At 40.8% G+C, this 23611-nt stretch overlaps 1 protein-coding gene across 2 annotated transcripts in view; it reads left to right on the forward strand.

The window, feature by feature from the left end:
- The window catches only part of chst11 (carbohydrate (chondroitin 4) sulfotransferase 11), a 71768-nt gene extending 48516 nt beyond the window's left edge, over positions 1 to 23252 (forward strand). For both annotated transcript variants that reach the window (XM_028044241.1, XM_028044240.1), the window contains exons 2-4: positions 2560 to 2645; positions 20399 to 20628; positions 21535 to 23252. In XM_028044241.1, coding sequence (XP_027900042.1) covers positions 2560 to 2645; positions 20399 to 20628; positions 21535 to 22159 — 941 coding nt within the window. In that variant the 3' untranslated portion in view covers positions 22160 to 23252. The remainder of the gene's footprint in view (positions 1 to 2559; positions 2646 to 20398; positions 20629 to 21534) is intronic.
- The last annotated feature ends 359 nt before the right edge of the window (positions 23253 to 23611 follow it).

Genomic DNA, 23611 nt, shown 5'->3' on the forward strand with positions numbered 1-23611 from the left:
AACACGAGCTAACATGGTTAGAGAATGATCTGTGTCCAGTCATAGCCAGTAAATCGGCCATGGATCATTAGCAGAAAATGAGAATATTATTAGCTACTTTCAGGTGCATGACACACCATGTCCTGAAGCTCAAATCATCTTACGTGTAACAAGGAGTTCCCTTTACTTTAATGGTATTCATGAGTCCAGTAGAGCACCAGTAAGGGGAAGGGGTGGAGGTGTTGGAATGTCTCATTCAGTTTCCCTCCAAAAACGTTTACCCAGTCATGATAGAACAATGTTTTCAGGGTCTTTGTTTCATTTCTCTGACTTGTTTTCATGTCACCTGATGTATTTTATGCCTGTTATGATGTTGGACCTATAAACAGTCATGTCTCCTGAGTTCTCTGCATGGCGTTTCTGTATTTCATCAAATTATTTCTGAAATCACAGATACATAAATTAACTTTTGCGTCTAAATATTGTCTTTTAAAATATATTTTTATTTGAATTATGGTTACAGTTTAAATGTAAAAACTGCATTTTATGGCAATAACAACATCAGCCGGTCACTCTATAAATATTAAATATTAATACGATGAAATGTTAATACGAGGCATAGTAATACTCATTTTTGCCCTACTAACAAATCACTTTTTTCTGTGATGCGAATGAAAAACCAGGACAACTTAAAGCTCTACAGATGGTCCAGACTTATAAATGTGTATCATTTGTTAAATTCATCATCGGTTTTCCACACTTTAAAAGTTCTATTCATCCACAGCCATAAGCCAGACGAACATCCATCATTATTTAGTATTTCTCTTGCTTGTCAAGTCTGCGCTGTCCTTCATCATCTTTCCACAGAGTCATTTAAAGAAAGTGTGTTGGAATGGAAGTGTTGCGCTGGCTGATCCTGCTGATCCGCTGCCAGCAGCTGCTCTGCGGAGCTGAAATCCTGCCAAACAAACGCTGAACTGCAGCTTTGCCTTTGGCATATAGTCTGCTTGCTTTCATTATTCACCCCTGTAGCTCCAGGCGTCTTACCTGCAGTAAATGGTTATTATTCATGAAATGTCATAAAACCCAAATTCGGGACAGTTTAGGGAATGTGCAGCCTAAATTTTTCTATTTCTATCTTTGCTGTGAACCGAGCTGAGCTCATGTTTGATTTACTGATATTCTGTCGTTACACTGAAGCCGGCGGAGGCTGTTTGTGCTTGGCATCAGATCACATCAGTGTCTAAACTGGTAACCAACCTTAAAGAATGGCTTTTAGCTAAAGCCCGAGCTAGAACTGCTGACTGGCACCGAAGCTGCGTGAGTTGAAAGTTGAATATCAGACCTTGGAAATTTCTCATATCCAAGTTTAGCATGCTTTAAAGATTAGTGTTCAAAAAAATAATAAAAAGCTGAAACACATTTACTCCAAAATTGCAGGTCATTGGAATTGAGAGATGTAACATTCAGGCTACAAGAGACGAGGTGACGCACAAAACAAGATTTGATCAGTTCTAGGGGGAATGTTGATGCTCTTTTTTAATTTCTTTTCACAAAAAGTTTAGCTTGGTAGAAACCAGCCTCTTGCTCTATGTCCAGAGGGCCCGGGGCCCCAGCTGATTGGTGGAGGGATGGACTCTGAAGTTCTACAGTACTGGATCTGATTTTACCCAGTCGTGCTAACATTTGGATGTGACATACATAATGTTCCAACTCCATTAAGCTTACAGTAAATGTGCTGTCAACACTGGGGACTAGGGCCACAAATTGTTTGACAGCAATGTCTTATACGTTCCTCTTGCTCTGATTTTATCTGCTCAGTATTTGGAAGCGCAGACTCAATGGTTTTATCCACTTCCTCTGCTGCCATTGCCAAACTACAACCAGCAGCAAACTACAATCCCAGGCAGAGCACTGGAGGGAGAGGAGAATGGGACTGAATTGTGTGGGAAGACAGTGACCCGGCTACAAATAGACCAAAGGTTTTATGAATCGCAAACTGTTTCAAAAAGACCAAAGTCAAATACAACCTGATTCAAGTGAAGTGGTGAAGCAGGCCTTTGGTTTATTGATAAAAAGCTGTCAAGCAGAGGCCAGCTTAGATTCCCTAGTTGTTAGGAATATACAGTACTAGAGAAAGGGTACCTGGTTGTTTTATACATAATTTACCTCAAATAAATCCATGGCAGCAAATTTGTGTTTTTTTTCTTAACATGGTTTTATATATATACTATATATTGTTGACTCGAAATAAAATATTTGAAGGTCCTGTGATTACTTTCAAAGGTTCTTTACATTCTAAAGAGCTTGGAAAGGAAGCTTCCTATTTTAATATAAGATGTTAGGGTTGACCATCACCTCCCTCACCACACAAAAATATCTCCCTGATATGATTTCAATCCAATTTGCATTCAAGTTCAGACAGCTTGAAGTTGGGAAAAAAAAACTTAACACTTACAATATCATTGAAATTCTAGTGATTATAAATGCATATGACTGAATATTATGAGATAATAGCAGCAGATAAGTTTTCTGTTTTCTGCCTCAGTCTTTGTTCTAAGTGTTCTCCGTTCTTTCCAGTCATGCAGAGGAATCCCTTTGTGGTGGACGGCTGCTGTCGGAAAGGGTCCCGCAACGCTCTGCAGGAGCTCTACAGCCCCTCACAGGTAGGAAGAACACACAAGTTTGTGTGACTGTCTTTGTGTGGACTTTCCATTGACTTCCATTAATTTCTACAGCATAAACCAAAACTCAATTCCTTCCTTCCTTCCTTCCTTCTTTCCTTTAATTCCTTCCTTCCTTCCTCTAACACAGTTATCAGCTGTCATTCTCTCATCCTTGTCCCTGTGCGTTCTGAAACCAATTCTGCTTTTATCCTCTAATACTTCCCGTTCTCACCCTGTGCCGCTCTGCTCTGTGTTGAACTGGCCGTTTATCACCCTGCACACAGAGAGCTTTAAGTGCTCTTCTGGACAGCTATGATTAGACCAGGTGCACATGGACTCACGGTAAGCTAGTTTTCCGTGGAGGATTTTTCCACACGTTCCCCGTCCTGTGAAGTCCCATTGATATGTTTCTGTGTGCACAGCGGGAGTTACTGTAGCTTGAGTAAACTCCTCAGGGTCCTTGAAGTAAGCGGTCAAGAGAGCTGCCTGTCTTTCCTCTATATGTGTGTGTGTGTGTGTGTGTGTGTGTGTGTGTGTGTGTGTGTGTGTGTGTGTGTGTGTGTGTGAGTGTGTGATCGTTGACAAGTACTCAGAGTCATAAACTTTTTGGAATATTTTGATCAGAAGGTTTTTAAAATACTCCCAGACTTTGTGGTTTCAGTTGGAGCTCATTTCTATTTATGGGTTCAGTTAAAACTTAAGTGAAAAATATGAATGAAATGATAAATAGGTAATGAATCCCTGCAGCTTAGCAAAGATAATGGAAATGTAAATTAGAATCTGAGAATATCAATGAAGAATTGTGATTATTGTTGAACACAAAGGCCGAAAGTGAGCGGCTATGGATTTGGACAATCTGGCATTTAGATTTATTGCCGCTCTTACATTAGTATTATGTCCTGTCGCCTAGCAACCATGACAGGGTGACTCAGGGTGTGTCCAAATTCAGAGGCTACATCTTTTGAAGAACTCACCCGATCCAGTTGGGATCGGGTGAGTTACTTTTGCAGATTACTTTTGAGTTTTGATGAGGATAATGTTGACTTTATCACCAACTATTAATGGAGTAAAGGTATTACAGTGTTGCTTATCTGACTCCTGCATAGCTGCTTTTTTTTTAACCATGTAGCAAAATATCCGTTATTTAAAAAAAAAAATCCATCGCAAAAAATTGGGGGCTCAGCAACTTTAATTAGCATGTCTGTCTATTCTGTTTGTTTTTATCTTTTCCTGTCTTTATTACAACCTTTTAAAAAAAACCTCTTAGTCATTGTTTTTGCTTTTCATAGTTCTAAATATAATTGCCATAAAGTGGAGCCTTTTATTCTTTAGCCTACAGGCATCCAGGTACTTCCATCAGGCTGCAGAGACAAGTAATTGAAGTGTTTTACAAATAAATGTAATCAGTGAGGAGAGGAATGTGTCTGAGTGCATCTGTGCCAGCAGATAACACCTGTCTGGATTGTTACACCCACAGCCAAGCCGACAGTCCCGTCACTTTGGTTTATATCCTGTCATGTTTCTTGTACTTCCCCTTCCTGGAACCCTGGTGCCACTGGGCCAGAAGGAGCCGGAGCAGCTGATGGGGTGTCAGTACACCGTTAAACCGTCACACCAAAGCGCACGACGCTGCTGAGGTTTTGTTTGCGCAGGAAGCTTTTTAAGTCATCAAGGATTTAAACACCAGGGCATCAAATAAGGAAGAATTATTCGTTTTCGCTCCCTGCATTCAAACAGAGGCTAGGAGGAAAGCAGCGAGAGGAAGGGAGGCGGAGAGATTTCAAAGGAACGATGGCTCTGTTTTTCTCTTTGATGGAGGAATATGAATAAATCCCAATGTTTTTGTGTTTGCAGTAACATACAAAGCTAAATTGCCTCAAGATCTGACAAACTTGTTTACTGCAAATTTCAAAAAGACTGTGTTCTCTTTGAAGCAAAGATTCTAGTGACCATTTATGATTGTTAAAGCTGGTTTAAACAGGCTTAGTCTTCCTTTCTGAGATAATCAGCAGCAGTTACCAGTTTTGCACAGCTGGATCGGGTCATCAGGTTATATATAAGGTAGAACCGTTAGGTCCATGTACAGCATCTCCCTATAAAACATGGCGTGTAAGCTATGTTCTCCATGTTCTTTTTAATTAGGTTAAAATATGGAAACATGAATGACAGTGATGTGGATGTGAAAGCTGGATGGTCAGAGGAGATGCAGTCAGAATTATGACTGGATGAGTGTGACTGTGTGTCTGGGTGAGACCCGACCAGCACCTTATCAACGCCTTACAGAAGCTGATGCAACACGGTGGTGAACATGCTCTTGTACTCAGTGTATTGAAAGCTCAAAGCCCTTTAAATGATTCATGAAGGGAATCATCTTATCTTTTTGTGTTTTGACACTTTTTCATTTTGCCAATGCAATGAACCGCGGCCTGATGAACAGCTTTAGTGAGCTGAAGCCCAAACTCCATGTTGGAAAGATCCAGCTGATGTACTGTTAAACCTCTGCTGTCCCTTTAGGTAGTTCCAAAGTCATTTTTTGCGATTTCTATTGTTTTAGTAATTGATTCATCAAGATTTTATCCACTGTAAAATAAATAAATAAATAAATAAATAAAACTCACTTATAAAAATGTATTCATACATTTATAGGTGCAGATATTTGGTACTGTGCCGAAGTTTTAAATCGTTTCTTTACATCTGGCTGTCTGTGAGCTACAGCAGGGAGTCACAAACATTATGTTCAAAAATCCAAATCTGATGTCCATCAAGTCAAGTCAAAGATTAGCTCACAATAAACCTGGTTGCAGGTCTGCATCAACTTTCAAGCAAAATTCCAAGCGTTTTACCTGCAAGCTGACGTAGCTGTGAGTTACTTTAGAGTTGGGCAGTAAAATGAAAAGAGCACTTACTAAGAAATGTAAATTGAAACATAATGTGTTTTTATGCGTCAGCACATAAAAGTGCCTTACTTTACACCTGAGAGTCATAAACTAAATAAATAAAGAGAAGAAAAGCGAGACACAAAAACAACGGAGGAGCAACTTAAAGATAACAAGACAGAAAAGGACTGAGAACAACGAAAGCTGGGCATCACCTTTCCAAACTCAGTCTCAGTATTTTCCAAAGTCCATTTTCATTCTTCATAATTTAAGTATATAATGAATGTAATCAGATTTCAACAGTTCAATATAAAAACTCAAATGTTTTGGGAATTTAAGGATTTGGTCAAGTTTTTCTTACAAAGTCAGTTCTCTCTTAGTATATTGTTCTATTAAATTGTAATTAAATAGTAGCAATAATATTATGATATATGTAATCTATGAAATAGTCTTTGTAAAATAAAAACTCTTCCAGCTGCTAGTTTAATTAAAGTTTTATTAACTCACTGATTTCTCAACTCAATTAAAAAATACTTAATTTATTCCAAAGGTAAATTAAAAGTTGGTGTAACTCTCAACATCTAAACATGTTTAATTAGTAGCAGTTAGTCTTCCAACAAATCTGAAGAAGCCTCTGACTGAAGACTGTTGTGTGTGACAGTCTAATGACTGACATGCTACGAGCTCAGTGTCCAGGCAGCAGAGATGATGTTCCACAGTAACATGTCCTGGATCAGTTATTGGCTGGCTCTGCTAATCTGCCTCATTTGCTTTTGCTTTAAATCTCTGTCATAGTTAGAACGCCGATGCTTTTCAATTTCTCTGGGATTTGGGTTGTTAGTTCAGCATTAATAGTATTAATATGCTAATCAGCTGCTGCCTGTTGTGAAATCAATACCTTGTTGCCACGGTTACACATCATAGTGATGACCGGGATATTATTTTGAAGGTAAAAAGGAAGTGTTTTTGCTCCAACCATTTTAATCTGATTTTATAAAGCTGCTATAGTGTTCAAATAAGACGCGCAGCTTCATTATTTATTTATAGACGACTTTATGATTCAGATATAAAAACTTATCAAACGCTCATCTGACATGGAGTTGAGGATCTCTGTGAAGGAGGAGTTTGGTTTGAGTTTCTGTTTGATCACATGTAATCACGTTCAGAAAACCCCCCCAGCTGTTTTCTGCTTCATAAATGAAGCATTTTGTTCATTAATAATTCCGACCTGAAGGCAGAGCTGTGCTGCAGCTTCACCAGCAGACAGGATGAGACAGCAGCTCTGTCCCTGTGAACGGCAGGGTCACATTCACACCCACAATTCAACCTCTGGAGGTTTTCTATTCAAAACCCATGGTTGCTATGGACGACAACTGTCTGCAAATTAAGACCTGTAAGGCCTGTGTCAGATTGACGTGCCGTTCAGTCCGGATTGACTCTGGAGTCAGGAGTGTGAGACAAACTGTGCTGGACTACACAATCTTTTCACACAGTTTAGATCAACAATTCTCTAGGCTTTCTAACAGGTTTTAACAGTTTTCTTTGGTGTTCAGCTGCTTTTCAGCTGGTTTTTGTCCCCTGCCTCCTGTCATTCCACTTAACCAGGCTGTAAGTTTGGTTAAAATGGAGGACAAACAGCTGAAGCTTGGTTTATGCTTGATGTATGTACTGTACATTACATGTGGAAAGTAAACAATGTTGGAATCAGGCTGACAACTGCTGCTGCATTTAAACTCTCTCTTGTCCCCACTGTAGCAAATATTCTGCTAGGCTCAGTGCCTATGGCAACCGTAAAAACCTCTGCATCTCACTTCATTACCCCCATGCTGAAATATGGTGCTGGCAGCATCATGCTGTGGTGATTCTTTTCTTCAGGCAGTAATAAATTACAAGCAAAAGAAACGTAGCAGCTCTTGTTTTTAAGAAACGCAGTGAGAGCAGAGCTGCTGTTTCCCCAGGATGGATAGTTAATCTCTCTGCATCAACAAGGATACAATAACTGCTTTGATATTCTGTGAGAAATCACATAAACATCTGTTCTTCTTCTTCTTCTTCTTCTTCTCCTGCTCTGATCAGAGAACGTTTAAGCCGTTGTTGCCCTGCTGAGAGGTTTACACTATGGCAGAAAGGTGGTTTTATGTAAAAAATCTGTTTATTTCTATTGGGTGAAACTAAAATGCATGCAAGCAACTTTATGCATGTCTGAACTGTTTTGTCAATAGTTTTGCACTCAGAAGCAGGCTGAACTTAAAAAGTGTCTTTCTCCCAAAGCTATCAATAAATAAAAGTAAATGACACAAGCAGATGGCATACTGCAGGTAGTTAATAATAGGGTGGAGTTATTGATATGAATGATGTAATATTAAAACACGAGAGAGATATAATGTCTCACTCATCAGTTTATCAGCATTCTGCTATTCATGAGTTAGATGGCCATTAAAAGCCTGAATATCCAATCAATATTTCCTTGATCTTTCAAATCAAGCAGCTGTCTCTGTATCCGGGTAGAAGCAGTGTGTCCCCTCAGGGGTTAAACCCCGAGCGGGTCAACCTCTGTCTCTGGGTCTGTTTGGGTAAAATCAGTCTCTCCTCAGAGGGTAAAACTCTGGATCCACAGAGAAAATGAGTAAAATACTCACATGAAATGCATGACTTAGAGGGAAAGTCCAGGCAGTTTGTCATTATCCTGTTTGCTATACCCTGTTATTATACTGTTCCCTTTGACATACACTAGTGCACACACACATGCATGCACACCTACACTTTATGTTTCTCTGTATTTAAAGGGATTTTGCATTGACATTGACCCCTATTCATTTCTATACCCTAACTCTGACCCTATCCTACCAGTAACATCAGCCCCACCATAACCTCTAACCTCCTAGCTCTAAACCCAACCTAAACTCAATTCACATTTTAATCCTAAGCACCTTCTTTCACGTGTTTCCTGTGTCATGTTGCTTGTGGTAACAGATCCACCCACCTGAGCTATAGAGCTCTACAACTCCTCCATGGTTACCATGGTTACCAAGGTCCTCTTGGCTGTCTACTACAAAAAAATATCTCCTCGTCTGGAATATCAAAAGCCTGACTAGATTTTGTCTAGAGGCATCAGATTAAAATTAGCCGAATACATGTGCACACCATGGTTTTTGTATTTTTGCTTCCAGAAACACCATGCATCATTTCTCTATCGTTTCACATTTACAGTATTTTCCGGACAATAGAGCGCACCTCACTATAAGCCGCACCCACAAAGTTTAAAAAACAAACTGGAAAGTACATATATAAGTCTCACCGGGCTATAAGCCGCTCTCAGTTTTCCACAAGGATGCAGCAGCTAATCATCTGCTATTAAGGACGCAGCCCTGCGTCTCCAACGCCGAACCATGGATTCGTTCACACCGAGCTTAAGTACAGCAGCTCTATTTCCCTCCTGTACTGCCAGATCGATAACCTTCAACTTAAAAGCTGCATCATATGAACTCCTTCGTGTGGTTTCCATGATGAGGGGCTATGAGTTTGAAAACATTTCACAGGCTGTTGAACATTTCACGCTAGCCTGCTGCTAGCATGTGCTTGTTCTAAATGAAAATGAGCACTTTCTTCTTTGATTTTCAATTTGGCTTACAATGATTCACTTAGTGCTAAAGAGCCCCCTGGTGGTTGAAGAAAAATCCACAGAAAAGCCGCACCGGGCTATGAGCCGCATGGTTCACAACGAGGGGGAAAAAAGTAGCTGCTTATAGTACGAAAAATACGGTATGTGGTTCTTTGTGTTGGTCTATTTCACAAAGTCCCAGGAAAAGTATGATGTTTGTGGTTATTATGTAACAAAATGTGAAAAGGTTTAAGGTGTGAGTCGCTGTAGATCCACCAAACTGCCTCAGCTCTGATAATGATGTGATCTGCTGATGGTTTTCTGTTCATATTTAAACTGAGATCTAGGAATGAACAAGGTCTGCCTCACTGCTGTGTGCTATCCCTCAGCCTGCATTGTGATTAGCAAGAGAGTTTTCCATTTGTTCTGCAGATGCAACATTTGCTCCACTGTTGTCCTCTGAGCTGTTCCTCCTGAATGCTTCGTCAGATTGAAAGACAAAGCCATGTTGGCATTTCTGACAGGCGTTACTTACTCTGAGATGGTGGCGTCTGCAGGTTTAATGTTACCGTGGGACCCGAAGAGCCAGACACACCCAGGTGTTACAAATGACCTGGAGAGGCCGCAGCCAGTTCACTGACCCTGCTGTATACTGGGCCCATGTGGTGCGTGTGTGTGCGTGTGGGGGTGTGCGTGTGTGTATGATTGTGAGTGGAATCATGTAACATGTGTACCAGGGAGTTAGGATTGTCTGGTTTGGACAGACACAGCGCTGGTGTCGGAGTGGAACAGCACAACTGGGACACACAACAGTGATGACTATGGTGAGACGACATCGCTAAAGGTTGGCAATACTACAGAAAAAATGATCAGAAGTTGATATATAAAAGTATACCAGTTTACCAATGTGTGTGTATGATTGTGTATCCACAATCTGAAGATTGTTTAGATCTTTTCAGGATATAACCCTCATAGTATGGTGCTTTGAAGCACGATTTCAACAACTACAAATAGTAATGACGATGATAACTACAAAGATATCACATAACCTTAAGGTTGGAATAGATGAGGGAATGGAAGCTATGGGAACACACAAAGTATCTGCTTGATACTTGGTCACAATCCAACAAGTCACAATCCAACAAGTTTTGAAAGGATGACAGGAAGTCAAATAATGAGGACAAGCTGGTGTGTTTCTGAGTTCCTTATGCAACATCAGCACACAAATCAGGATTCAGTAGGCGCTCTGCTTTCATATTTCTACTTTTGCTAAGTTCTGGGACACCAGGCAAGGCAGAAAAATTGTTTGGTAGCTTTATGGTTGAGCTGCGTCAACGTCAGCTGGGAAGAATCTGCAAAAGATTCAGTGAAAAAGGGAGAGGATGGATGGATGGATGGATGGATCACAGAAAATAAGCACATAAACCTGAATGTTTCTGTTATCAGGTGCATTTCAATAAATTAGGATATCATCAAAATGTTATTTTTCAAGCAATTCAGGTAAAAACAAAAATGTATTTATTATGCATATTTATTACACACATTCTCATATATTTTTATTTTAGAGGCTTCTTCAGGTTAGTTGCTGCTGGAGATCCTTCTTGGCTGCAGCATCACCATCCAGATTATTGGATGAGCTACAACATTTCCTTTTCAGTTGGTATTTACATTTGATTGAATTAGATTAAATTGCTTTAAAAAGTTGCTAAATGAGACAACTGTTCACAGAGCGCTACATCCAAGGATAATGGGATGTTGAGTGGAAGGAAAAAAGATTGTAGAAAATGGTTTTCTCCCGACTTGAAGTGCATTTCACTTAGAAATCAAGATTGTAGACTCTGGAGGCAGAGTCTGGGGAAAATCTGAGCTTTACCAGAAAGAAGGCTCCATCAAAGCCAGAACTCGGCCCGACAGCAAACTGTTCATCCCGATGCCTCATCAGAGGGATGTGCTAGAGCAGGGGTGTCAAACTCCAGTCCTCAAGGGCCGGTGTCCTGCAACGTTTAGACGTGCCTCTGCTGCACCACCTGAATAGAATAATTAGGTCATTAAGGCTCTGGAGATCTGATCTACACAAGGAGGAGCTAATTAAGCCATTTCATTCCAGTGTTTTGTACCTGTGGCACATCTAAAAACTGCAGGACAGCGGCCCTCGAGGACTGGAGTTTGACACCTGTGTGCTAGAGATACTGAAGTGCTGCACAGGACAGACTTTTCAGCAGACCTCCTTTATGTCATAAAAATCCCATAATTGGTTCTGTTTTATTTGTCATTTTTTGACAAACTGCATTTTGGGTTTTCAATAGAGATGAACCATAATCATCTACAATAACAAAAGAAACCGTTGTTTCGGTTGCCACTCTACATCTAAACAGTGTAATATATGAGTGACTGAAATTTATTGAGCTTTGCTTTTTGTTGGGTCTTCTTGTCGAGCCCTTTATTTAATGCACGTTTACTCTGCTTGGCCTGGGAAATGCTTTTGCTTCTGCTGAGGCTTTTCCTATGCTACGATTTTGTGAAGCTGCATAAATAAGAAGCGGGGTTGTGCCCAAAGAGAACGTGTGTTTTCAGTCATTTCTCTGAATAAATAGACCTAAGCAAACATTTCCTGTGAGAAGCTAGCCGCCGAGTCTGGAGTCCCGCTCTCTCTCGTGTGGCCCCGCGTCTCATAAATGCCAGATTGGAAAGTTAATGTTCTGCCTGACCTGGTGGAAAGGATAAATTTGCCTCATAAACTGTTAGCATTGTTAAGGTTTTACAGCAGAGCCTCACCTTGTTGCCTTTTACGCAGTCTCGGGTGAGGTATTGCCCCGCTGAAGTCCAGGTGCGTGTTTGGAATGGTCGCTATACACTGGCGGCTTTATCCCAGCCGCTGGATGAATGTCTGCTCAGTATGGGAGGAAGAAAGGTCCTTGATGAACACTATCGATCTTTGTTGAGATAGATAGTGAGCACAGCTAATGCCCCAGTGCGAGAGAGACGGAGCACTGTTTTGGGAGAGGAAACTAAATAAAAAGCCCATCTCTAACATCACCAACCTCCAAACTGAATGGAATACAAATTTAGCTGCAGCATTTTCCCCTCAGCCTCTCCACTCTGACTGTGAATACAAATCCTAGGCCGTCCTTTGTCTTTTTTAGTATCAGATAGACAGAGGAGGAGTGGACTCCAGAAAGAAAAGCAGAATAATCTGAATGAATCAACACAAAACAATCAGGAAATATTTAAGGATTAAACCTGACTTTGCTTGGCCATCGCTTTCCTACATAATTCTGCTCGATTCTCATCTCCCTTCAGTGCTCTTTCTGGGATTTCTCCCATTGAGCTCGATTTCTCCACTTGAATTTCAGTTTTAGTACTATAGTATTGCTATTTAAGGTTGACGTTTGACTGCAGAGGAAGTGAATGATGCTGTTCACTCCATGTTGGCAACTTTTCCAAATACTGAGCAATTAAAGTTGGAGCAAGAGGAATATTTAAAGGGGTTGTATTGTGTATATGTATCAAATGATTTAAAAGAAATTTGATTTTGTAATTTAACATCTTGAAATTGAGCCTCTGTCTCTTTAAAAATTCCTGCTTTTTCTGAAAATCCACCTTCAGGAAGTCATCACAACAGTTAAACATTTTTACCAGCGTTGAACCAAGCACCAGCTCTTATAATGAGCTCAGGAGACTTGGAAGTTCCACCAGGTGTTTGCTAATTGCTGCTAGCTAGTCTGAAGGATCCAAGTGGAGAAGTTGAGGATGGAGGGCTGCTCTGTGAGGCAGAAGGTTGGAAGCTGCAGCTCTGAGGAGGAGCTGAATGGTTGCCATGGAGATTGAAGGATGTCTCAAACATGTATGAAAGAATCAAAGCAACACTTCAGGTTTGTTTTTGATGTGAGAATAACATTACGATGATGTACAGCTAAGAGAAAAGTCAATTGTACACAATACTAGCCCTTTAGTAAAAAGAGCATCTATTTATACACTTCATAAAATATAATGTATATATATATTTTTTATAGTTTTTTCCACCTGATGTTAGCTGAAAAGCACTTTCTAGTTGTCCTATTAGGTGATTTCCCTCCTATGCCAGTAAGGGCAGCCAGAATGGGCCCATTAGGTCACGATGTCGAAAAGTCTTCCTTTTGTTTTACTGGTGTGATGTTTCAGGAATAAGAAACTCCGACTTGGTTTTGTAACTTAAAGGTGTATAATTTTACCTCCCAAAAGAATGAGATTATAAATGATCTAATTATCTACAGTAAAGCTGACTGGTTCACATAAAGCCAAGGGGGCCAACCATTTGTCTTCTTTGATGAAGTTAATCTTACATAAGATTTACCCCAGTGAGCCGTCCATCCTCTGGAGTTATTGAAAACTATAGATTCAAACTCGCCCTCCCCGGCTTCTATCGTTCTGGAATCACTCCTTACCTCCCCTCTTTAATCTCTCTTCCTTTGCAACCATCAGCGGATCAGAAGCAAGCTTTTCATTACCACCCTCGCTCAGCACTGATCCTCAGATCATATTTCAAACTCTGAGCTGCTCTCTCAGAGAATAATACAGCGGTGGCAGGGGGATGAATGCTTGAGATATGGACGCATAGAATTCTGCATATCTCATCACTTTTGCTCACATTTCAACAGTAAACATGAAGTGAGGAGACAAGACGGTGGAGGTGGGCGCTGTGACTGCAAGTGACGAAGTGGAGACGTCCTGTTTGTGTTGTCAGTGATGGTCATGGAGGTGAGATCAGGTGTCCATGTGAACAGACTCATTCTCTGTCCTCCATCTGAAATTCCCCAGGCAGAGTGAACCTGTCCAGAAGTATTCATGCCCCTTCATTCACAAATTTTCATGTATTTTACTGGGATTTTTACGTCCGATTTATATTTTTTTTATTCATCGGGTTTTAATTTTTTATACTTTTTTTCAAAATAGCTCAAACTCAGTCAGAGCAGAAATGCACAGGAAGGCAGCAGCCAGGCCAACTAGGCCATATACTGTACTGTATTTTTAAGGACATCAGAGAAAAGGGGCATGAAAAGAATTTTTCTTTAAATTCAAAATTACGAAGTATATTTGATTGGTCTATCACATAAAATTCGACAAAAAATATGTTGAAGTTTGTGTCTGAACAAGGTGACTACTTCAAGGTACTTTAGTGAAGAGTGAAGCAGATTCGACACACACATAGTGTTATATCTAAATCAACATGCAGCTTCTGTGTGCGGGGAAGCTGCTAATCTCAACTTCTGACCAGCTAACCGCTCTCACAGTCGCCCACCGCCGCTCCATGCCACAAATGTGCAATCAAATGGCCGAGTAATGCTATCCTCTCTTCCACGGGTTGACACGCCAGAGGTCGTGACCTCCATCACAACTGTATCGACACATCTCTCCTCTCATCTTGCTCCCCCTCTGCCCCTCCCCCTCCACCCTTTCATCTGAAGTGACCAGAGAGTCGGAGACGGAGCAGCCGACGCTACAAACACGCAGAGAGAGCGACGACAGGATCTCACCCCACAGCTTCGCCCTTGTGTTAATTACAGCCTTGTGCTGCAGGATGGAGGGCTGCGCGCTCGCTGCCACATCTGTGTGAATAATAGCTTTATGCCTCCGAGTGAAAGAAGGGGGAGATTTTCATCACAACAAAGCCGCTATTTGCTGTGAGATTTAACGCCATTGTGAGCCTTTGATGTGTTCCCGCTGACGTGAACAGCGAGGAGTGATGAGCGTCTGAACAGCGGCGAAGTGACAGAGGCGCTAAGCGAGGCCTTCCTCTCCATCCGTCACACTTTGTCACATTTCTCCTCTCTATTCCTGAGGCGGGACAAAAGGCAGGAACGTTGGAGTTGGCACTAGGTGTTACGCAAAGGAGGGATTCTGTGGCTTTACATGTTTTCATGAAGAAAAGTCTCACAAGGCCGAACATGAAATACAGTTTGATATTCGGGATAAAGAGAAGCCGAAAAGCTGCGCTTCATTATGGCTCAGGATGCTAGCATCCTTCCATACGCATGAAATATTATTATTCCAGTATTATCCAGCTTTGGATGTGTATGCAAAAAATATGGAGAATTGAAAAATAGTTTTCTTCTCAGACTTTATTTCAAACCCCATTTTCTGAGCCTTGTGTTTTTCTTTCTCTTTCCTTCTCTCAACTTCCTTTCTCTCTCTTTCTTTCACCCTCTTTCTTTTGATCTCTTTTTCTTCCTGTCTTTCTTTCATTGTCTCTCTTTCTTTCTATTTTTCTCTCTCTTTCTCTCGTTCTCTCTTCCTTCCTTCGATCTCTCCATAGGGAGCCAGAGCACAGCAGAACTGTCTTAAGATGAATGGAGTTTCATGAATATTGTGTCAGATCCCTGCAGTTTCCACTTTTTCTCATTAGGTTTCAGTTAATTATTATGTTTTAAATGATGACAGTTTCCACCTGTGTGTTTGCGTTCCAATAGCTTCCCCTCTTTATTAATGATATCAACAACTATACATTTTTACATTCCCTGAGTTATTTTTTAGGTTAAAACCATCTACAAGTCTTCCTTATTTCTACTCTTGGGGTTACAGCCAATCAGCACCAAGGAAAATGAAAGCCGCACCTGGATTGGCTGCATTGCATATGCTAACCGCTGTGTTCAGCTTTGTGTCTGGGTATTCCAGCTTCTCAAGCTCTGGATCTGTGAACAGGCTGTTTCCTTAAAAAACTATTTGAATAGTAAATGGAGCACACTGTACTGTTTGATAACTATTATTAATTGCATGTATGGTTGAGTCTAAATTGCTTTTTTGTAAAATAAGGAATGTATTTTACAAATTACTTATTTCGACATTTGTTGTGACTTGAACTGAATTAATTTTCCAACAATAGTTTGGAGTTAAGTTCCAAGGAAAAGGACACATAGGTTAACACTGACTTTGACAGAGGTCAAATTTTGACCTCTGTCCAAGACGTCCAGTAGTGAAAGCCACCCATGAAGTGTAACTTATCCCAGTGTTGTTCAGTGACATGTGATTTAGTGTCATGTGTTTGACTGATTTTCAGAGAAAATTCAAAAAATCAGAGCATTAATCTGTACATCTACTATAAAGTCAGTACCAATGCTGTGCCCAAACAAAACAAATACAGGAAAAATTACCCAATTTCAACTACGGTACTTAATTATAAAACCCTACAGGAAATTATAAGTCAACTAAGCTCCAGTTCCTGCTGTCTGGATGTTTTACCCACAAATTTCTTTAAGAAAGTCCTGCCTGTTATTGCTGCTGATCTGATCCAAATAGTAAACTCATCGCTTTCATCAGGCGTTTTCCCCCAGGCTTTGAAAACAGCAGTAATCAAATCACTTATAAAAAAGAACAATCTGGACAAATCACTAATGCAGAATTACAGGCCGATCTCCAACCTCCCATTCATCAGCAAAGTTATTGAAAAAGCTGTGTGTAAACAATTAACTAGCTTCCTAACTATAACCAACCTCTTTGACTCCTTCCAGTCTGGTTTTCGTGCTCACCACAGCACAGAGACCGCCCTCGTAAAAGTGTTTAATGACATCCATATAAATACAGACTGTGGCAGAACCACAGTGCTGGTTCTGTTGGACCTCAGTGCAGCTTTTGACACTGTTGACCATGACATATTACTGAATCGACTGGGTCGGACTCTCCGGTCCAGTGCTAAACTGGTTCGATTCCTACATAAAGAACAGGGATTTCTTTGTTTCAATTGAAAACTTTTCATCAAAGAGGTCAAAGGTCACATGTGGGGTATCCCAAGGTTCAATCCTAGGACCCCTTTTATTCAATATTTATATGCTCCCACTGGCTCAGGTTATAACAGGAAATAATATTAGCTACCATAACTATGCAGATGACACACAGCTCTACATTACGATGTCACCAGGTGACTCAGAACCCATTCAATCACTGAACAGATGCTTAGAACAGATAAATGTGTGGATGTGCCAAAACTTTCTCCAGCTGAACAGAAACAAAACTGAAGTTATTATTTTTGGACCTAAAGAGGAACGATCTAGAGTTATAGATCTAGAGTTATAGATCTAGAGTCAATGCACAGCTTCAGTTATTACAACTAAAACCTAGAGATCAGGCACGAAACCTGGGAGTAGTGATGGACTCTGACCTGAACCTCCAGAGCCACATAAAGACAGTTACAAAGTCGGCCTTCTATCACCTGAAGAACATTTCCAGGATTAAAGGACTAATGTCTCAGCCAGATCTAGAGAAACTCATCCATGCGTTCATCTTCAGTCGTATTGATTATTGCAACAGCGTCTTCACAGGTCTGTCCAACAAATCAATCAAACAGCTGCAGCTGATCCAGAATGCTGCTGCTGGCGTTCTCACTAAAACCAGGAAGTTAGAGCACATAACACCAGTTTTAAAGTCCCTCCACTGGCTCCCTGTAGCTCAAAGAATAGACTTTAAAATACTGTTGTTAGTTTATAAATCACTGAACGGCTCAGCACCACAATACATTAAAGATCTGCTGCTGTTGTATCAACCTTCCAGACCTCTCAGGTCTTCCGGTTCTGGTCTGCTCTGCATCCCCAGAACCAGAACCAAACGAGGAGAAGCAGCTTTCAGCATCTATGCACCACAAATTTGGAACAAACTTCCAGAAAACTGTAAAACAGCTGAAACACTGACTTCCTTTAAATCTCAACTGAAAACCCACCTGTTTAGAATTGTATTTGAAATGTAATCAATTACAAATTTATTGATGGAACTTGACTTAATGATTGATTCTATATTGCATTGTGATACTGTGTTTGTAATGATGTAAAGCACTTTGAAATGTCTTGCTGCTGAAATGTGCTATACAAATAAAATTTGATTGATTGATTGATTGATTCTTTCACGGCTTCTGAAGCGTAGCCGTTCCACATTTAGAACTGTACCAAAACCATCCAATAAACACACATCAGAAATAGATTTTCCCCCAAACTATTCACATCACAAACTTCTCAAACTATTTATCAGGTGGTTTATGTCATAAGCTACCGTTTGGCCCTGGTAGGGGTTATCGCTGAAAGGCCACACTTGTTGTTTGGAAGGGCATGCAGCAGAAAACATGCAGGTCATGGTATAATCGTTTTAAATTCTGTATGGAAAACAGGACCTGCCCTGGAGGGGAACGGTGACCCGTAGGCAGAGAGAGGCAGGAGGAAACGCTGTGGATGCAGAACCCTCAGGCTGGCCTCTCTCTGCTTATTCCTCTGCATCCGCCAACTCTCACCATCCCACACTCCATTACAGCCTTCACTGTGAATATGAAATGTGTCTCCAGTAAATGACAGGTGGCTGGATCTATGTATACTGAATACTTAATATGGGCTTGATTCACTAATAGCAATATTTCCATCATAGGCATGAGTTAACTTGGGGGGAATGCAGTCAATAAAGAAATGAGAGGAATAAAGGACATGATTAATCACGTCCATCTGTCTGGTTGTTCAGCCACCTTTCCCTCTTCATCTTCCATTTCCTTTTTTCTCTGACTTCATTAACTTCAGAGCTTTAATGGCTCTCTAAGTGACATTAAATGATCCTCTGTGTGCTTCAGAAGGGTGCTTCATCTTTTGTTTGGTGAAAATTCTCAAAAAGTAGATTTAAACTAATACGCACGTCCAGACAGAAAGGCCTGTGGAGCAGGTTTCTGACAGCAGGTCAGTTTGACTCTCTTCTATATGCTGATTGAACTGACTTGAACACAACAATAGTGTTTTCTACAGTCCATCTTTTTAAGCAAAACTGAACCCCCAGTGGGCCAAGAGAAGCAGCTTTATTGTCCATCGCTGTTGTTGTGCGTCAAATTTATGGCCATACCAAAAATGAGCGAATAAAAATGTTCCAGCTGGAACCTTTGTAGGGAAAAAAGATTATGATTAATTGCATTAGTATTTTTAATGCAATAAAACCTGTGTAATTAATTAATTAATTAATCAAAATTTACTTTTTAAAGTCCCAGTCCTACTATTTATTAATATTCTAACAGTTTGTCACAGGGTTTCTGCCACATCAGACACTTTGAGGACATTCATTAATTTGACGTGTCTGGAAATTAATGCGTAGTGGCAGAAAACCCATACAGAATTAAAAACGGTTCTACCTTGGATTGTACAAAAGGTTGACTAACGTCATACCCTTCATGAGACAGAATGAACACACATTCAGAAAAAATTTATTCTTTTCTTAATGGACTTAAGAATAAATACATCCAGTCCAACAAAAGCTCCAGCAGAAGTTAGGCTAAAATAGAAATTAGCATGACTTCCACTTTAACGTAGCTTTTATTTTTCTGTAGTGGCTTTTGCATTTTGTTGACCCTTCTGTAGATTCAGGTTCAAAACAACTATAATAAATGGGAGTCCAATCTAAAATATTTTTTTCTGCACAAATGAAAAGTGGTCTGCACTAACAGGTGCCATTTTCTACAATAAGTATGGAAAATGGATGGGTGGAAGAACTTGAAAAGGAGCTTGAATTACAGGGAAGGAAGGGAAGTCCTTTTAATAATAAAAAAGAGCTAGATCAGGCATGCTAGCAATGAAATCCTAGAGATTTTTCCCACAATACCCAATATGCATTACACTAAGAGTTTATTGCTAAACTAGAGCTAAGGAGGCATAAGTTAGGAAAGCTAGCCTCCAAAGCTGAGAACCATCCAGTTCTATTGTTTTGTGCTTTCATACATTTTTACATCACTGAGCTGAGCTGCTGACCATCAGTGCCTAGAGAGCCCTAAGGGTTTTTACTCTGCCTGTTATACTGTATTATCTTTATTTTCTGATAAGTATGCTGATATCAAATCCCAGATCAATACTTCATTAAAGTTCATAAAATCAGAGGCCATGTGTATGACGAACACCTCAGAGTCTTTAAAGTGCAGTAAAGTAACAAATTACCCTTCATCACTATGTCATGGTCTACATCAGTACTGACTGTGTCCCAAGCTAAATGACGTTTCAGATAAAGGAGCATTTCTTCTACACAGATAATTTGTCACAGACAGGAAGATGCAACAAAACAGTCAATACAGTCTTTCTTTTCATGTCAATATGTATGGTGAAAAAAGACACTCTTTGCTGGAGAATTCAGATTTGTAAGAACAAAACTGGGACTGAGACTGGGACATTCCTACTATATGCTTTTAAGATTTGTTCCCTGGTGTCTAATACCTTTAAAGGGTTTCTACCATTTTACCTACTCTAGACTAAATGCATATCTTTCTCTTGCTCTCTTCTTTTTCTCCATAAATGTTCCAGTTGGACCCATCAGGAGCTGCTGTCCTCCACCAGGCCAGGAGGGACCAGGTGGTGGAGTCCTGCAGAGTTAACAGCGCTTTCAGTCGAAAGCGGAGAGTTCTGACACCCGGGGACCTTAAACACCTCGTGGTGGATGAAGATCATGAGCTCATCTACTGCTATGTACCCAAAGTGGCCTGCACCAACTGGAAACGTGTGATGATGGTGCTCACAGGCCGGGGCAAGTACAGGTGGGTGTCACATTTTTATGGCTCTGGGGTTACGGTCATACTGGAGTTCAGGCATTGTGTTGTAAGACTGTAGGATTCACCACATGTAAAATCTAAAGGTCACAATCTAATTTGGTGACACGGTGATGTGAGTCTCAAAAGGTTTGCTATGCCTGTTTGGGGGTCGTGTTTTCATTTGTTCGCAGCTAATTCAAAATTCCAGAGATTTTGAATTAGGCCCAAACTCTGATTGAGTCTATCAAGGACTTTCCCAGAATTCCCCAGAAGCTCCTCCTGTGTTATTTTGACTGTGTTTTGGGTCAATGCTGCAGTGAAAAATCAATTTTCTCCTTAATCCCAGGTCCCCAGCACTCCTGAGCAGGAGTCTTTTATGAAACACTGCTGTCGTCTCACCACCATCCTTTACAGTTAATTATTGTTAGCCAGATGGAGAGCAGTGCCTGTTTTTAGGCCAAAAGGATCCATACTGGCTGAGCCTTTTACTCTCTGATTGCTGAGGTTGGTCAGCCTGGTGGTTCCAAACGTCTCCCATCTGCATGTAACAGAGACCACTGTGCTTTGTGGGATGTTCAATGCTACAGAAGCTTTTCTGTATTATTTGCCTGATTTGTGCTTTCACACAATCTGGCCTCTGAGGTTTACACACAATTCTCTTAACTTCATTATTTGATTTTTGCTCTAAGCACTGTCCATTCTGAGATGTTATGCAGAAAAATGTCCATTCAACTGAATTACTACAGGTGGACAAAAGGTTCTTGTGGAAATCAGATGCATCTGAGATTATTTTAAAACAGTATCTGTATTTTTTATGTTTAACTGATTACGTTTGTTCAGTTGTCTATTGCTTGTTTAAATGTGGCGTGTTCAGTAATTTCGTCTCATTGTCCTTGTGCCTTTTCTGTACAGTGACCCCATGGAAATCCCCTCCAATCAGGCCCATGTCCCTTCCAATCTGAAGACGCTGAATCAGTACAGCATTGCTGAGATCAACCATCGCCTCAAGAACTACTTCAAGTTCCTCTTTGTCCGTGAGCCCTTTGAGAGGCTGGTGTCAGCTTACCGCAACAAGTTCACCCTGAAGTACAACTCGTCCTTCCATAAGCGCTTTGGCACCCGGATCATCAGACGCTACCGCAAGAATGCCACCCAGGATGCCCTGATCAACGGCGCTGATGTCAAATTCAAAGAGTTTATTGAGTACCTGGTGGATCCAGCCACGCAGCGCGATGGCCCACTCAATGAGCACTGGCAGACAGTTTACCAGCTTTGTCACCCATGTCACATCCACTATGACATGGTGGGCAAGTACGAGACCCTTGAAGAGGATGCAAACTACATACTGCGGCTAGTGGGTGTTGGTGACTCCCTGCGCTTCCCAAGCTACGCCAAGTCCACTCGTACCACAGACGCCATGACTGCTCAATTCTTCAGCAATATCAGTTCCCAACAGCAGGTCCAACTCTACCAACTTTATAAGATGGACTTCCTCATGTTCAACTACTCCATACCCAGCTACTTGAAGCTGGACTAAATGACAGCAGAGCTGGCACTCTGACAATGGCTGCCTTGTTTGCAGAAAGGCAAAAAAAAGAGTGAAGTGCAAATTTTGGAAGAAAACTTGATTTTTAAAAACTGTCGTCGTGCTTTGTTGGTGTTGTGTCTGCAAATGGATATTTAAAGAGTCCCGAAAGGTTGGAGGAAAGCGTGCTTGTGTGAGCATAAGCTGAAGGATGTTCAGTCAGCAGAGCCAGAGAGCTGACTGGAGGCGAAAGCGGGCCTAAAAAGAACCTAACACCTACAAAAACTGAAATGTCTGGGTGAAGCGGGTCTTCAAGAAGAACTTATCTTCAGAAGATGAACTTAATCAAGGGATTCTTCTGATTATGTTCTCTATATCAGAGGCTGCCTCACATTCTGCAGAGCAAACAGCAGCCTAACACACTGACGCCGATGCATTGTGAGAGCTCAGCTCATCCTTCTCCCCTCTTATCTAAGAAACTCCGTCAAATTGTAAAGCAGTTGTTGTCCTGTGCTGCCCTCTCAGCATGGTGAGTTAATACCCCTTATCTATGAACCCTTTCATTAGATTCATGTCAAAGGAAAATTGGCTTATCACATCCTCAAGGGTGCCTTATAATATATGGCTCCTTATTTTACAACCATGAACTCACCGGCAGTAACTACAGCGGTGTAGCCTTCAGTCAAGTGTTTTACCAAAGCCAGTTTTATCTCCAGTTTTGGATGCTGGCAGAACAGATTATCCATGTTTTGACTTGAAGACATCAACGCATCAATGACGTTTGAAAGTTCTTTACAGATTGATCAGACCGGCCAACCGGCAAGGATGCATTAAAGAACGGGATGCATGAATGTGATTGGGTGTACCTTAAAGAAAAGAGACAGCCGATGAAGTTTTCAGGAGTGACAGTCACTGGATCACATAGCCACCATGCCCCTCATAGGGGTCCAGTGAACGGAAGGAGGCACACACCCAACCAGGCTACCAGCCAAACACCTCTTTAAGTAAATTAAGATTACCCTTTTGTCATCTTTCTTATGTTTTGTTTCTGTTTATCTTATGAAACATTGCTGCAAGCAGCAATAATAAAAACATATTTAATTGACTTTGTTGTCTGACTTCAGAGTGATTTTAGGTGCATTTCAACCACTGAAACCTTTTCTTTACCCACAGCTGGCTGTGTGTGCAGTCTCCTGGTATTTAAAGTGATGTAGAATGAGGTTTCAGTGCTTTGTTTGCAAAGATTGACAAGAACATCCATTGTCCCAGCTGTAAGACAATGGATGTCTTCCATTGTCTTCACACAGTCTTTCACAGACTGTGTGAAAGAATGTTCACCCCGTCTTTCTGAAGCTGTGTGAACATGTGTGCCTGGAAGGTAACAAGCCAGAGAAGTTCTGGATGTCGTTGGATTTAACTTACCTAAATTTGTAAGATCAACTTTGTGAGAAGCTCAAGAGAGCA

This window comes from Xiphophorus couchianus, chromosome 17, assembly GCF_001444195.1.
Source record: "Xiphophorus couchianus chromosome 17, X_couchianus-1.0, whole genome shotgun sequence".
In the NCBI taxonomy this organism is placed as follows: Eukaryota; Metazoa; Chordata; class Actinopteri; order Cyprinodontiformes; family Poeciliidae; genus Xiphophorus; species Xiphophorus couchianus.